At 47.3% G+C, this 14985-nt stretch overlaps 1 protein-coding gene across 1 annotated transcript in view; it reads right to left on the reverse strand.

Moving 5' to 3' along the window:
- LOC122552616 (thrombospondin-2-like) overlaps window positions 1-14985 on the reverse strand; it is a 72425-nt gene that overhangs the window by 8919 nt on the left and 48521 nt on the right. The window contains exons 17-20 of the mRNA XM_043695381.1: window positions 12114-12348; window positions 9614-9841; window positions 8075-8346; window positions 1468-1565 (exon numbers count right to left, since the gene is read on the reverse strand). Of these exons, the coding sequence (XP_043551316.1) occupies window positions 1468-1565; window positions 8075-8346; window positions 9614-9841; window positions 12114-12348 (833 nt within the window). The remainder of the gene's footprint in view (window positions 1-1467; window positions 1566-8074; window positions 8347-9613; window positions 9842-12113; window positions 12349-14985) is intronic.

The raw sequence follows: 14985 nt of genomic DNA on the forward strand, positions 1-14985 counted from the left end.
TCATCTGCAAACTTACTAACTGTACCTCTTATGCTCGCATCCAAATTATTTATGTAAATGACAAAAAGTAGAGGGCCCAGCATCGATCCTTGTGGCACTCCACTGGTCACAGGCCTCCAGTCTGAAAAACAACCCTCCACCACCACCCTTTGGCTTCTACCTTTGAGCCAGTTCTGTATCCAAATGGCTAGTTCTCCCTGTATTCCATGAGATCTAACCTTGCTGATTAGTCTCCCATTAAGGCCATGAATTAATAATTTACATATTGATAAAACCTCTGCATCCTCTGTGTTGCTGCCTGGCACAACTGATCAAACCAAAATGATAGGACAGACCAGGCAAAACCTCTCCCATCCCAGGGCAATGGAATTTCCACCTCGAGACAGCCTCTGTGCTATTTATCCAGGAGGAGGTTTTCTAGGTGAATGTAGGATTTGCCATGCATTAGAGAAATTTAGGAATATAGGCCATTCAGCCCCTCACGCCTGTCCTACCATTCAATGAGATCATGGCTGATCTGTGGCCTAACTCCATAGACCTGCCTTTGACCCGTCTCCCTTCATATCTTTTCTTTTACAAAAAATTATCCTTCTCACTGCTGTTTGTGGAAGAGAGTTCCAAACCTCTCCCACCCTGTGTGTGTGTAAGTGCTTCCTAACATCTCTCCTGAATGGTCTGGCCCTAAATCTCAGACTATGTCTCTAGTTCTAGAATTCCCAACCAGTGGAAATAGTTTATCTTTATCTGCCCTGTCTTCTCCTGTTTACACAGAATCATACAGTCAGACTTAGACAGCACGGAAATAGACCCTTCGGTCCAACCCGTCCATGCCGACTAGATATCTCAACCTAAACTAGTCCCACTTGCCAGCACTTGGCCCATATCCCTCTACACCCTTCCTATTCATATGCCCATCCAGATGCCTTTTAAATATTCTAATTGTACCAGCCTCCACCACTTCCTCTGGCAGCTCATTCCATACACGTTCCACCCTCTGCGTGAAAAAGTTACCCCTCAATTCCATTCCCCTCTCACGTTAAATCTATGCTCCACAATTTTGGAGTCCCCTATACCTTGAAGAATTCAAACAGATCACCCCTTAACCTTCTAAATTCTAGGCAAAACAGACCTAACTTTTACAATCACTCCTTATAACTAAATCCCTGAAGTCCAGGTATCATTCACGTAAACGTGCACTGTGCTCCCTCCCAGGCCAGTACATCGTTCCTAAGGTGTGGTGTTCAGATCTGCTCACTGTACACTATGTGGGGTCTAACCAGGGTTTTGTATAACTCCAGCGCAAGCTTTGTATCCTTACTCTCCAATCCTCTCGATATAAAGGGCAGCATTCCATGAGCTGACTTGATTATTTTCTGTGCCTGTCTGTGTGCCATGTTACAGATCTACGCAGCTGAACCCCAGTCTGTTTGGACACCTGTAGCTGAGTGGGGACATTGAGTGACGTACCTGATGAAGCCTGTTTTGGGTCGGTGAATCAAATGCCACCTGTAGGCAGTATAATCCTTCCAGCCGATGTTCTTGGGATCATGCCATAATGTTCGAACCTGAAACACAAAGAGATTCGCATGCTAAAGGCAGAACTCCATAGATTTCTGGATGCCAGTTACATCAGGGAACAAATAACATGAGTGCCGAGAATCAGCCATGATCCTGTTTGAATAGTTACACAAGCTCGATGGGATGAATGGCCTGCTCTTGCTCTGATTTCCTTTCTTCCTTTGATTCACAAAGTTTTTTCTGTTGGTTCAAGCTTCCCAAAAGACTGAGGATCTTGTCAAAGGATCTCCACTTTGGTCCATCCTTACACACTCCCATAATTCAGTGCAGCCAGTGCATTCGATCCTCATCCACTGCTTTCCTGTCTGGGGATTTCAGAACCGAGGCTCACAGTCTAAAGGAATGGGGTCAGCCATTTGAGACTGAAACGAAGAGAAACTGCTGCACCCAGCGAGCGGTGAGCCTGTGGAGAGGCGACTGAGGCCAAAACACTGAATGTTTTCAAGAAGGAGTTAGGTATAGCTCTTGGAGCTTAAGGGATTGAAGTAATTGCACAAAGGCCAGAATCCTGTCACCAAGTCACCCTTTTTCACTTGTGCAGTTACTGGTTGTGGCCAGCTAGCTCAGAGCCAGCTCCCTGCTCTCAGGAGATGTTATATTCTTTTGTCCCCCTCCTCTTCAAGCCTATTGATAGTTTAAAATTACATTTCTATAGTTCTAAGACTTCAGTTGCTTTTACCTTCTGTCTTAAAAAAACTGATTTCAAGCAAATGACTCTTTACAGTAGTCTAATTGTATTATACCAAACTAACATCTTGATTTTCATGAAAACATATTCAACTGCTGTGCAGTTCCAATCCTGTATGCTATGTGTTTGTTGTGTTATTTCATAATGGGTATTATAGCTCTAAACTGCATTCCAAAATTTACTCAAACTTCTGCTTGAACATCTGTATCTCCGACACCAACTCTGGTTTCAGTTACAGTTAAGTTGGTTACTCCTATGATGTTACTTCCCGTGATGCTTCTCTCCCATGATGCTTATCTCCTGGCTACATTGGGTCATCCAGAGCTTTCCTGATTGGCCCAGGTTAACAACCCCAATCAAGGATCTCATAATCAACAAGATCCAGCTGGTTCCAATCACCATAGATCAAAGGTTATGGAGAGAAAGTGGGCTGAATTGGACAGTCTGCCATGGTCATATTGGCTTGAAGGACTGAATGGCCTCCACTTGTTCCTGGTTTCTTTGGTTCCCTTTCCCCCACTATTTGTTGATATTTCAGTAAATGATTCTATTGTCTGCTCCAATGGTGTGCCCTAACTGTCTTCGATGTTATGCACTAATTTGCCCTTTTCTCCCCTATGGGCTGCGGTGGATATATGGAACGCCCTCCTGTACTTCCCACATTTTGAATAAGCCTTTAGCTTATCGATGGTTCCATGGAAAGAATGCAGATAACACAGTCTATCACCTCAGCGTTCTTTTCCAAAGATTCAAGTTGGGTTTCTTCGATGTTAACCATTTATTAGCCAGTCTGCAGATCATGGCTCTAATGCACCTTTATTCTAGTTGCCTGCCTTGGCTCTGTATCCCTTTAAAAACATCCCAACAAAGACAGATTGCAGCCAATCCTCCCCTACCCACAGATGACACTGAATCACTGTCATAAGCTTTCTAGGGAAGCTGGTAGGAACTCTTGCCGATATGGGGTGAGGGAGGGGGGACATGACTCCAATGGAATCTAATTCAGCTCAGAGTTTGTGCTGAAGCGAAGGTTCTGGGAGCCCAATGATTATATGAACCCAGATGTCATGGCTTCAAATCTCACCTCGATGCCAATGTCTAGCGCTAAATTTAGTACATGTCGCAATTTGTGGGTTGGCACCAGATGAATGACCGAGACATCTGCTGCCTTGTCATAAAAGTCCAATTTGTTGATGGATTTGGCCCCTTCTTAGCCAGTCTGGCCTCAGTCCCACACCATCTGGTCGTCTCCCATGGCAACTCAAAATGAACAGAAGAACTGGGAGCTAGGATAGGCCATTCTGGGAGCTAGGGTAGGCCATTCTGACCCTTCAGCGTCCTTAGACTTCGGCTGATCTGATGGTGGCCTCAACTTTCACCTCCCTGCCTGCCCCCATAAACCTTGACAGCCTCGGCTGATCAGAAATCTAACTCAGCCTTGAATAGATTTAGTGACTATCCTCCACCGTGCTCTGCCAAACAAAATTCCAAAGGTATACGACCCGCTGAGAGAACAAGTTCCTCCTCATCTGTTAAGTGGAAGACCTCTAATATGTAATTTTAGTCCCTTTCACATCTCTTTAGCGCAAACCCTGTCAAAAAATCCCCTCACGATCTTATATACGTCAATAAAGTGACCCCTCATGGTCTTTACTCCTGTGGCTACAGACCTGACCAGTTCAACCTCTCCTCATAAGACAACCCTTTCATCCCAAGAATCAGTTCTGTGAGCCTTCTTTGAACCGTGACACCTTTAATTAAGACCAAAATTCTCCAAGGTAATCCAGGTGTCCTATATTACTACAGTAACATTTCCACAACTTTTATATTCTATTCCCCTTGCAATAAATGCCACATCCCATCTGCCTTCCTAAGCAGTAGCTGTTCCTGCAAACTAACGTTGTGTGATTCATGTACCAGGTAATGGTGGTAATGTCACTGGAATAGCTAAAGACACAGACTAATATTCTGGGGACATGAGTTCAAATCCCATCACAATGTAGGAATTTAATAAAAATTTGGAATTAAGAGTTAATCTAATAGCAATTGTTATAAAATCCCACCTGGTTCACTAGTGCCCTTAAGAGAAGGAAATCTGCCATCCTTATCCAGTCTGACTGATATATGACCCTTCACTGCCCAATGGGCAATAAATGCTGACCTAGCCAGTGATGGCCATGTCCAATTCTCAAATGAAACCAAAAGGTTACAGATCCCATTGTACGGCACAGACTGCCTTGCTGGTTTCTGACACAGTCTTGAAATAAATTGTAACAGTGGACCTCTATCCTTGCAGTCAGACTGGCTTTGCATTATAATACAGGTTAAGTCTATTCAGTGACTGGCCATGTGTTTATTCAAATAGTTACACCAACTAGCTCTGTACACCAGTAAACCCCTCCCTGCCATTGGATGAACTTTCTATCATTAACTTTCTCCATTGAAACCCTGACAGTGAAAGGCTGTTTTCCTTTATGATAAGTTTATTTTTTAAATAGAGTCACCTTTTGAGTGTATCTACAAGTGCTGAAATAACAAATAGAATAGAATTAGATTTAGATTATCCTCTATTGTCACATTTACTCAAGTACGGAAATACAGGAGTACAGTGAAAGGTTTACAATGTCACCCACGTGGCACTACCTTAGGTACAAAGTACCTAGCTACAAATCTTAGACACAAAATACAGATATAAAGGGAAAAAGAAAGGGAAAAAAAATTACATTACTCAGTTGTACTTATATCTATGGAGCACCTTTAACATAGAAACTTCCTAAGGAGTGAGGCAGAATGAGTGAGCGACAGAGGGAGTGAGAGAGCAATAGAAAGAGAGAGTGAGAGAGCAATAGAAAGAGCAAACAAGAGGTAGAGAGAGTGAATAGAGACAGCGTGAGTGTGAGAGAGAGCACGTGAGAGATAGATAAGCATGCACGCACCAAATCAAAGCCACATGAGCAATAGCATGAGTGATACAGAGAGTGTGAGAAAAAGAGAGGGATGTTAGGGAAGGGATTCCAGAGCTTGGACCTTTGGCAGACAAAGCTAACCGAGATGATTAAAATCAGGGGAGCTAAGCTGGGCAGATCTAGGCTGCAGTGAGCTCAAAGGTTTGTACAACTGGAAGAGGTGACAGAGTTAGGGAGAGGGGAGGCCAGAGGCAAAGTCAAAAGCAAGGTTAAGAATGCGAAGTTTGAGGCACTACCAGACCATGGAGGAACCAAGTTAAGCCAGCACCAATCAGGGGTCCGGGGGAGTGATGAGGGATTGGGGCAGGTTTCACACTCAGACAGGCTGGACCCACTCCACTCACTGCCCCCAAAACCCCTCCAGCCTTGGATTGGGTGAAGACATAATCTGCTGGTGATGGTGGCACACAGGCTGGGAGACACTCACCAGGCAATATCAGCTAAAGCCCTCAGTAATCAGGGTTAATGTAAGAGGCTTCAAGGTGCATCTATCGTCTGGGCAGTATCTCTTCAATCAAATAAAGAGCACCAGTCCATGGAAATTAGCCTGAGGAAAGCTACATCTGCTCCTGAAATGTACATGAACCGAGAGGAACCACTGACCCTTGGTCTCTCTCATGTCGAGAAAGCCAGACTTTGGTTGCTGCTTTTAGCCATTGAGCTCAGACCCACCTCTCCTCCAAGTCTCTATAACTGACCCGCCCTTTGATGGCGTTGCCCCCCCCCCATTCAGATGCTCAGGAGACCATGTCCTTCCTTCTGCTTTCAGCTGGTGACATGGAAGGGCCTGAGGCAGCACAGATACAAGTGACAGGATGCGGAGAGTCACAGTGAAAGGTGGTTTCTCAGACTGACTACACAATGGAGTTCAAAGGAGAGGATACTGGGACCACTGCCTGTCTTAAACAAAAACTGACCAATCCAGACTTGGGTGGACGGGGTACAATGTCAAACCTTGTAAATGATTCAGAACTTGGGCAGAGTGTGAAGTTTGTGGACGGCAGTGACAAACTCTTGAGAACATGTGGATGGGGTGGTGGATACATAGCTGGTATCATTCAACGCAGAGATGTGTAAGATGATTCAGTTTGGTAGGTATCATGCAGAAAGACAAGGTTTCAGAAACAAAAGGACTCTGAGGTATCTGTGAACAAAGCAATGAGGTGATAGTGCAGGTGTGGTGGTAATTAAAAAGACAGACAGCATTGGGGCATGTAAAAAAGTTTACAGAAAGAACTTGAGGCAAGGGGTTTCAGTTCTGTGGATAGGGGTTGTTCTTGGAGAACATCGAGAGAACTTCTGAATCATGAAGGATCAGCACAAAGCAGAGAGAAACTACTCCCCCTGGAGGAAGGATTAAGAACCAGAGGATACTGAAGGTGATAGGAAAAAGGAGCAACAGTGGTCGGAGGACGAACCTGATCACAGAGTGAGTGGTTCGGGTGTGGGAAACCACTCTTACAGCGATCGAGAGAGAAACATGTCTTTGATAAAGGGAACGGGACCAGAAACCAAAATATTAAAATGGCAGGGAGGCGGGAACAGGAAGGGGAAATGGACTATCTCCTGTGGACAGCCAGCACAGACATGATGGGCAAATGACCTCCTTCTGACTTAAACAACAAATGAGTCAAGGTTCCTAGTCCATGATTGTACAAATGTGCACTGGACTTCACCCCCAAGTGTGTGCACAAACACACACACACCAACACAGATACATGCTGACAGACAGACACAAACACAGATACACATGCACACACACATACCGACACACACACAGGCATAAACAGACACACAGATGCATACTGACAGACAGACAGACACAGACACATATCAACAGACTGACACACACATACTGACAGACACAAACACAGATACACATACACACACACACTTAGACACGCACACATCACATACTGACAGACACACACCGATAGAAACACACACACACCAACACAAACAGACACACAAATACTGACAGAAACACACACACACACACACACACAAACACAGACACACAGATGCACAAACACACACTGACAGACACTCATACCGGCAGACACACAGACAGACACACAGACACACACACACGAATGAAGTACTGTAGGCTCTAAACAGGAGTTTATACAAAGTGTAACGTTGCTTCCTCTCCTTTGTATTCCTTCACTGACCCTGGCTGCCATTCACATTCCCTGAGAGTTGGATTTATGGACAAAGACCAAAACAAATAGGTGGACGATGCAAACCCTGCTCCCACATTTCCCAGAGCTGGTGGTCACCAAAGGGAAGGCTACAGGGTGACCTGTCGGTGGGTTGCTTGGGGTAAAATGTTAGATATTTTCATTTGACGTGCGGAGAAATTTGAAACCAAGACCCTCAAAAAATAATAAATCGAAGGAGGAATTCAGGAGAAATATTGTCGCAGATTGTAATTAAAAGGTGGAACCCACAACCACCAGGGAGAGACAGTGGGGCCAATGGTGTCTAAGTTAGTGAAGGAATGAAATGGAATGGAATGGATATGTAGACTGGATTAAATGCAGCCAGGTGAAAATGCAGCAGCGTATAAGGACCAATGGGGACCTGTTTTTGTGTTTACTCTTTCACAGGATGTTGGCATCACCAGGCCAGTATTTATTGTGCATTCCTGTGTGCCCTGCAGACAGCGATAGTGAGTCCCGTTTTTGTTGCAGTCCATATGGTGTAGGGACAGCCCCAGAGCTAGACCCAAGGGGCCTACTGACCTCTTTCTGTATATTCGATGCATAGTAACTGCCTTCTGAGACAGAACTGGAGTGCAAAGGGAGGCCCGGGTCATCCAATGTCACTCGGTGGGTCTTACCTGTCCAGGGGTGTTGCCGGTATGCCACAGGGCATTCCGCAGGTGCTCTCCACGGCCAGTGGTGGAGTTCACCACCTTCAGGGAGACTCCAGCATAACCGTGAGCTCGGGACGGCTTCTCTTCCCAGTAGGTCTGGGTGACCTGCTTCCACATCACCACGTAGAAGCGGCTGCTGGACTGGTAACCGAACACAAACCCAGCGTAGTCATCATCACGGTCCGTGTTGACGTAGAAGGTGCCACTGAAGTCGATAGCGTTGAACTCATCGAAACCTGTGGATTAGCAAGAGACAGGTTTCCCCTCAGTGCATTCACAATCCAGGAGGCTACACGATCATCTCACGACAGCTCAACACTCTGCTCACTCACTCTCACACTATGGTCAGTGTTTATTACCCATTCCTTGTTACCTCCTGAACTGCAACATCTCAGTATTGGTACTCCACAGCGTGGGGCAAAATTTAGGTTGTGGGGTGGGGTGGGGAATTTCTACTTGGCATTATGTCAGTGACTGCCCTACCTATGTTAGAGACTTTATACACACACACACACCATAGACAAAAACACACACCACAAACAAACACACACACACACCCACACCACAGACAAACACACACATATACGCACACACACACACCACAGACAAAAACACACACCACAAACACATACACACACCCAAACCACAGACAAAAACACACACATACACATACCACAAACAAACACACACACCACAGACAAACACACACAAACACACACACACAGACACAGACAGACAAACACACACAGACTACACCACATACACAAACACAGACAAAATCACACACACACTGACTCAAAAACACACACCACACACACAACTATAAACACCACACACACCACACACCCACATGAAAACACACCCACACAAACCCTCAGGCTGGGCTGTAGTGGGAAGATAATTGATCAGAAACTATCAATCACATCTCACAACACAAGTGTAGTTCAGTGTAATGTGTTTACAGCAAAGGACAGTACCCAGGTGAATCACTGAGTTTAGGTGTCTGGGCGTTAGAGCTTCCGATAGCATGCTTACTACTCAACAGCAGGAAGTGGAGGGAGGGTGGGCGCGACTGGTGGTCAATACAGTGCGAAGGTGGTGTTAGTAAATGGAACACAGCCCCAGGTCATTAAAAACGTTACAATGGTGCTTCCTGCATAAAGGGGAGAGTCTGGTAAGGGTGAAGGTGGGAGGGAGGGAGGGGTCAGGATAAAGACAGATGATGCCTCAGAAAATGCTCAGTAGGCCTTTCCTTTGGCGCTCATTGCTAATACAAACTTGGCAATTAGTGCTCAGCTCCATCAACTGCCTCATCAGAAGCATCGTTAAAAAGTGTTTGCACTCCACAGCCTTCATGTGCCTTGTGTGACTGATACTACACAGAATTCCACCCACCATGTGCTCCCCAGTCACCTTGGCACATACAAAGTGAATGAGACAGGCCTCAGGCCTCACCACCATGACAGGGTGGGCACCTCAGACTGGCTCCTCAGTGCTGCTTACCAACGGCTAGGCCAGGATCAGAGTTGGCTGTCTGCAGCAGCTCCTTGCCCTGGTTACGCACCACCCAGTTCGGATCGATCTGTGTTGTCCCCTTCGGGTCAAGGTGAACCATCTGGAACTTCCTCAGGTCGGTCTGGCTAATGGCATTGTTCTCAGGACACACGTCAAAAATGTCTGGGATGTTGTCGTTGTCGAAGTCATCCTTACACGCGTCTCCTCTGCCATCACCTGCCAGGAACATTCAAAAGCGGTTAACTCCTGTAGCTCCCCCTCCAGAGCACTGTGTTCGAGAAGAGGCAGAGGTACTGTTTTCACTACAGGACACTCAGCCCAGGGGACAGATTTTGGGGAATCAGCAAAGGAGCCAGTGGTTAGCTGAAAAAACTGGGCCAGATTTTCCAAGGAGTGACGACGGTGCTCCTGACACATTACATTCAGAAGGCACTCTGAGTTTCTGACAGGAGATTCAGGTCAGGGCTCCTTCAGAGAGGTGGAGCTCGACTCTAAATCTGACAGATCGCTCACTGTGCAGATCAGTCAGGGGAGGGTAAACCATGGACCATTGTGTCACATCACAGCACTCAGTCACCACCTTCTGTTACTGAACTCACTGAGATAAGTGATTTGGGTGTGAATATAGATGTATGGTTAGTCAGTTTGCAGATGACACCAAAATTGAAGGTGTAGTGGACAGTGAAGAAGGTTACCTCAGAGTACAACAGGATCTTGATCAGATGGGCCAATGCGCCAAGGGAGTGGCAGATGGAGTTTAATTTAGATAAATGCAAGTTGCTGCATTTTGGAAAGACAAATCAGGGCAGGACTTATACACTCGATGGTAGGGTCCTGGGGAGTGTTGATGAACAAAAAGACCTTGGAGTGCAGGTTCATAGCTCCTTGAAAGTGGAGTCGCAGATAGATAGGATAGTGAAGGTGGTGTTTGGCATGCTTTCCTTTATTGGTCAGAGTGTTGAGTACAGGAGTTGGGAGGTCATTTTGCAGCTGTATAGGACACTGGTAAGACCATCTTTGAAATATTGCGTGTAATTCTAATCTCTCTGCTATAGGAAGGATGTTGTGAAACTTGAAAGGGCTCAGAAAAGATTTACAAGGATGTTGCCAGGGTTGGAGAGTTTGAGCTATAGGGAGAGGCTGGATAGGCTGGGGTTGTTTACCCTGGAGCGTCGGAGGCTGAGGGGTGACCTTATAGAGGTTTATAAAGTCATGAAGGGCATTGTAGGGTAAATAGCCAAGGTCTTTTCGCTGGGTTGAGGGAGTCCAAAACTAGAGGGCATAGGTTAAAGGTGAAAGGGAAAGATTTAAAAGGGATGTAAGGGGCAACTTTTTCACACAGAGGGTGGTATGTGTATGGAATGAGCTGCCAGAGGAAGTGGTGGAGGCTGGTACAATTGCAACATTTAGAGTCATAGAGTCATAGAGATGTACAGCATGGAAACAGACCCTTCGGTCCAACCCGTCCATGCCGATGAGATATCCCAACCCAATCTAGTCCCACCTGCCAGCACCCGGCCCATATCCCTCCAAACCCTTCCTATTCATATACCCATCCAAATGCCTCTTAAAAGGCATCTTGATGGGTATATGAATAGGAAGGGTTTGGAGGGATATGGGCCAGGTGCTGGCAGGTGGGACTAGATTAGGTTGGGATATCTTGTCGGCATGGACAGTTTGGACCGAAGGGTCTGTTTCAGTGCTGTACATCTCTATGACTCTAAATATCTAGCACCATAAACTGCCAACTTGACAGCCTCTGTGAAAGATTAAGTAAGTAAGGTAAGGGTGATGTTAGGGGACAAAGTGGGTAGGGGGCCCAGGGCACATAGTGGGTAATATGCCAGTGGATAAAAGGGCCAGGTCAGTGATAGACTGACCTGGAGTAGGTAGGAGTAGGCGGGAATATTATTGAAATGGTGATATACATCAAGTGTCGATGTATGAAAGGGTCTGGGTGTTCTTGTATGCCAGTCATTGCAAGTGGGTAGGTAGGTACAGCAAACAAGTGGTATATTGGCCTTTATTGCAAGAGGATTTGAGTTCAGAAAGTCGGGAGGTCTCACTACAGTTATACAGGACTTTGGGAAGTCTAGGACCAGGGAACATAGTCTGAAATTGCAGAGTACACCACTTAGATATGAGCTGAGGAAACATCTCTTCACTCAGCATGTAATCAGCCTGTGGAATTTGGTGCCACAAGTGGCTGTGGAGGGTGACTCACTGTGCATGTTCAAAAAAGGAATTGTTTAATTTTTACATATTAAAGACATTAAAGGATATGGGGAGAAAGCGGGAATATGGCGTTGAGATAGAAGATCAGCCATGACCATACTGATTGGCAGAGCAGACCTACAGGGCCAAATTGCCTACTCCTGCTCCTAGCTTCCCTGTTTCTACAGCATCAGCCCATTGACTGTCTTCCGCCACCACCATTCCTGAGACCATCACTGGGTCCATTAGTGGATCGATAAAGAGGAACGCTCACCATCAGCATCGAGTTGGTCAGGGTTGGGGACAAGGCGGCAGTTGTCCCTCCCATCAGGGATGCCATCATTGTCATCGTCAGGGTCACAGGCATCTCCTTGACCATCCTTGTCGTGGTCGGCCTGGTTGGAATTGGCGACGTATGGGCAGTTGTCCAGGTTGTTCTGGTGCCCATCTTCATCGATATCCTGATTGTCATCACACTGGTCACCCACCAGGTCAGAATCAGAGTCTTCCTGCAGGGCAACAGCACATGGAAGATCTTTATGACGCAAACAAGAAAGACTTGCATTTGTATAGTGCCCTTGACAACTTCAGAGTTGTCCCGGGGCACATTGCTGAGGTGCGGCCGCTGTTGCAACGTGTCAAATGTTTCACAGCAAATTCCATAAAAAGATTTAGCGACAAACACAGAAATTGCTGGAGAAACTCAGCAGGTCTGGCAGCATCTGCATAGAGAGAAAGCAGAGCTAACCTTTTGGGTCCGGTGACCCTTCTTCAGAACTGGTTTTAGGGATATTGGTTGAGGAATGTATATGGGCCAGAGCTCCCCTGCTCTTCTCCCGTCAGATCTTTTACTTCTGCCTGAGAAGGTGGGTCAGCTTAACAACTCGTCCATCATGACAGCATCCCTGTTCTTGCAGCAGCCCCTCAGATCAGCACAGGAGACTCAGCCTATGGAGACAGCCTGGCCCCGGGGCAGGAGAATACAAACCCCGTGACTTTCTGACTTAGACAGCAGTGTGCTGTCAGCTGAATGCAAGCGAGGAAGGAATCGGAGGGAGCGAAGGACACTGGGATAGCAGTAAAGTGGATTCACTGTCTTCGAGATGGGAGCATTGTTCATACCCCCCAGCAGCACACCCCACCCCCAAACATACACTGTGAGCCCATCTTGAAATAGAAGACTGGAGTCAAGCGCTACATGTTCAGTGGTGGCATTGTGGTAATGTCACTGGACAAGTAATCCAGACCTGTGGGTAGAGCTCTGGTGACATGAGCAGAACTCCCAGCATGGTCGATAGTGAAATCTGAATTAAACTCTTTTTAAAATGACAGGCTCCTGTCAATTTTACTGTCGTAAAAATCCATCTGGTTCCTCCTTTAGGGAAGGAAATCTTCCATTCTTAGCTGGTCTGGCCTACATGTGACTCCAGACCCACACCGATGTAGTTGCCACTTAACAGCCCTCTGAGACAGGTAATAAATGGTTGCCTAACCAGCGGAATTCACATGCCATGAATGACTAACTAAGTACCCAACAGAGCACAACCCAGCCAATCAAGTGCTTTCTCAGGGTACCATCACCTGTGTAATGTCCAAAAAGCAGCAGCAAAATCCCACAGACAGCAAGGACCAAGCCTCATGACATGTTGAGGGAAAGCAGAGTGGGCACAACTCAGAATTACAGGTCAACCCTGTTAAGCACTGAAGAGAACTTAACTTGATTTCAGCCAAGTCATAGCTGATACCCATTACACTGCCCACAACCATCAGACTGCCAATGGACACCCCACTGCCAACAGACAACACCCTGCCAATGGACGCTCTCCTGCCATCACCACCTCCCTACCAACAGACACCCCACTGCCAATGAACATCTCCCTGCCAATGGACACCGCACTGCCAAGGGACATCGCCCGCCAATGGACACCCCACTGCCAAGGGACATCCCCCTGCCAATGGACATCCCACTGCCAAGGGACATCCCCCTGCCAATGGACACCCCCCTGCCAATGGACACCCCCCTGCCAATGGACATCCCACTGCCAATGGATACCCTCCTGCCAATAGACATCCCACTGCCAAGGGACATCCCCCTGCCAATGGACACCCTCCTGCCAATGGACACCCCACTGCCAATGGACATCCCACTGCCAATGGACACCCCACTACCAATGGACATCCCACTGCCGATGGACACCCCACTACCAACGGACATCCCCCTGCTAATGGATACCCTCCTGCCAATGGACATCTCACTGCCAATGGACACCCCACTACCAACGGACATCCCCCTGCCAATGAACACCCCATTGCCAACGGACATCCCACTGCCAACGGATATCCCACTGCCAATAGACATCCCACTGCCAATGGACATCCCACTGACAATGGACATCCCACTGCCAACGGACACCCCCCTGTCAATGGACAACCCCTGCCAATGGACATCCCACTGCTAATGGACACCCCAGTGCCAACGTACACCCTCCTGACAATGGACATCCCAGTGCCAACGTACACCCTCCTGACAATGGACATCCCACTGCCAATGGACACTTCCCCTGCCAATGGACACCCTACTGCCAATGGACATCCCACTGCCAATGGACACCCTCCTGCCAGCGAACATCCCACTGCCAATGGACACCCTCCTGCCAACAGACACCCTCCTGCCAACAGACACCCCCCTGTCAACGGACATCCCACTGCCAATGGATATCCCACTGCCAATAGACATCCCACTGCCAATAGACATCCCACTGCCAATAGACACTTCCCCTGCCAATGGACACCCTACTGCCAATGGACATCCCACTGCCAATGGACACCCTCCTGCCAGCGAACATCCCACTGCCAATGGACACCCTCCTGCCAACGGACATCCCACTGCCAATGGACATCCCACTGCCAATAGACATCCCACTGCCAATGGACATCCCACTGCCAACGGACATCCCACTGCCAACGGACATCCCACTGCCAACGGACACCCCCCTGCCAATGGACAACCCCTGCCAATGGACATCCCACTGCTAATGGACACCCCAGTGCCAACGTACACCCTCCTGACAATGGACATCCCACTGCCAATGGACACTTCCCCTGCCAATGGACACCCTACTGCCAATGGACATCCCACTGCCAAT

Source organism: Chiloscyllium plagiosum, chromosome 9 (assembly GCF_004010195.1).
Source record: "Chiloscyllium plagiosum isolate BGI_BamShark_2017 chromosome 9, ASM401019v2, whole genome shotgun sequence".
Classification (NCBI taxonomy): Eukaryota; Metazoa; Chordata; class Chondrichthyes; order Orectolobiformes; family Hemiscylliidae; genus Chiloscyllium; species Chiloscyllium plagiosum.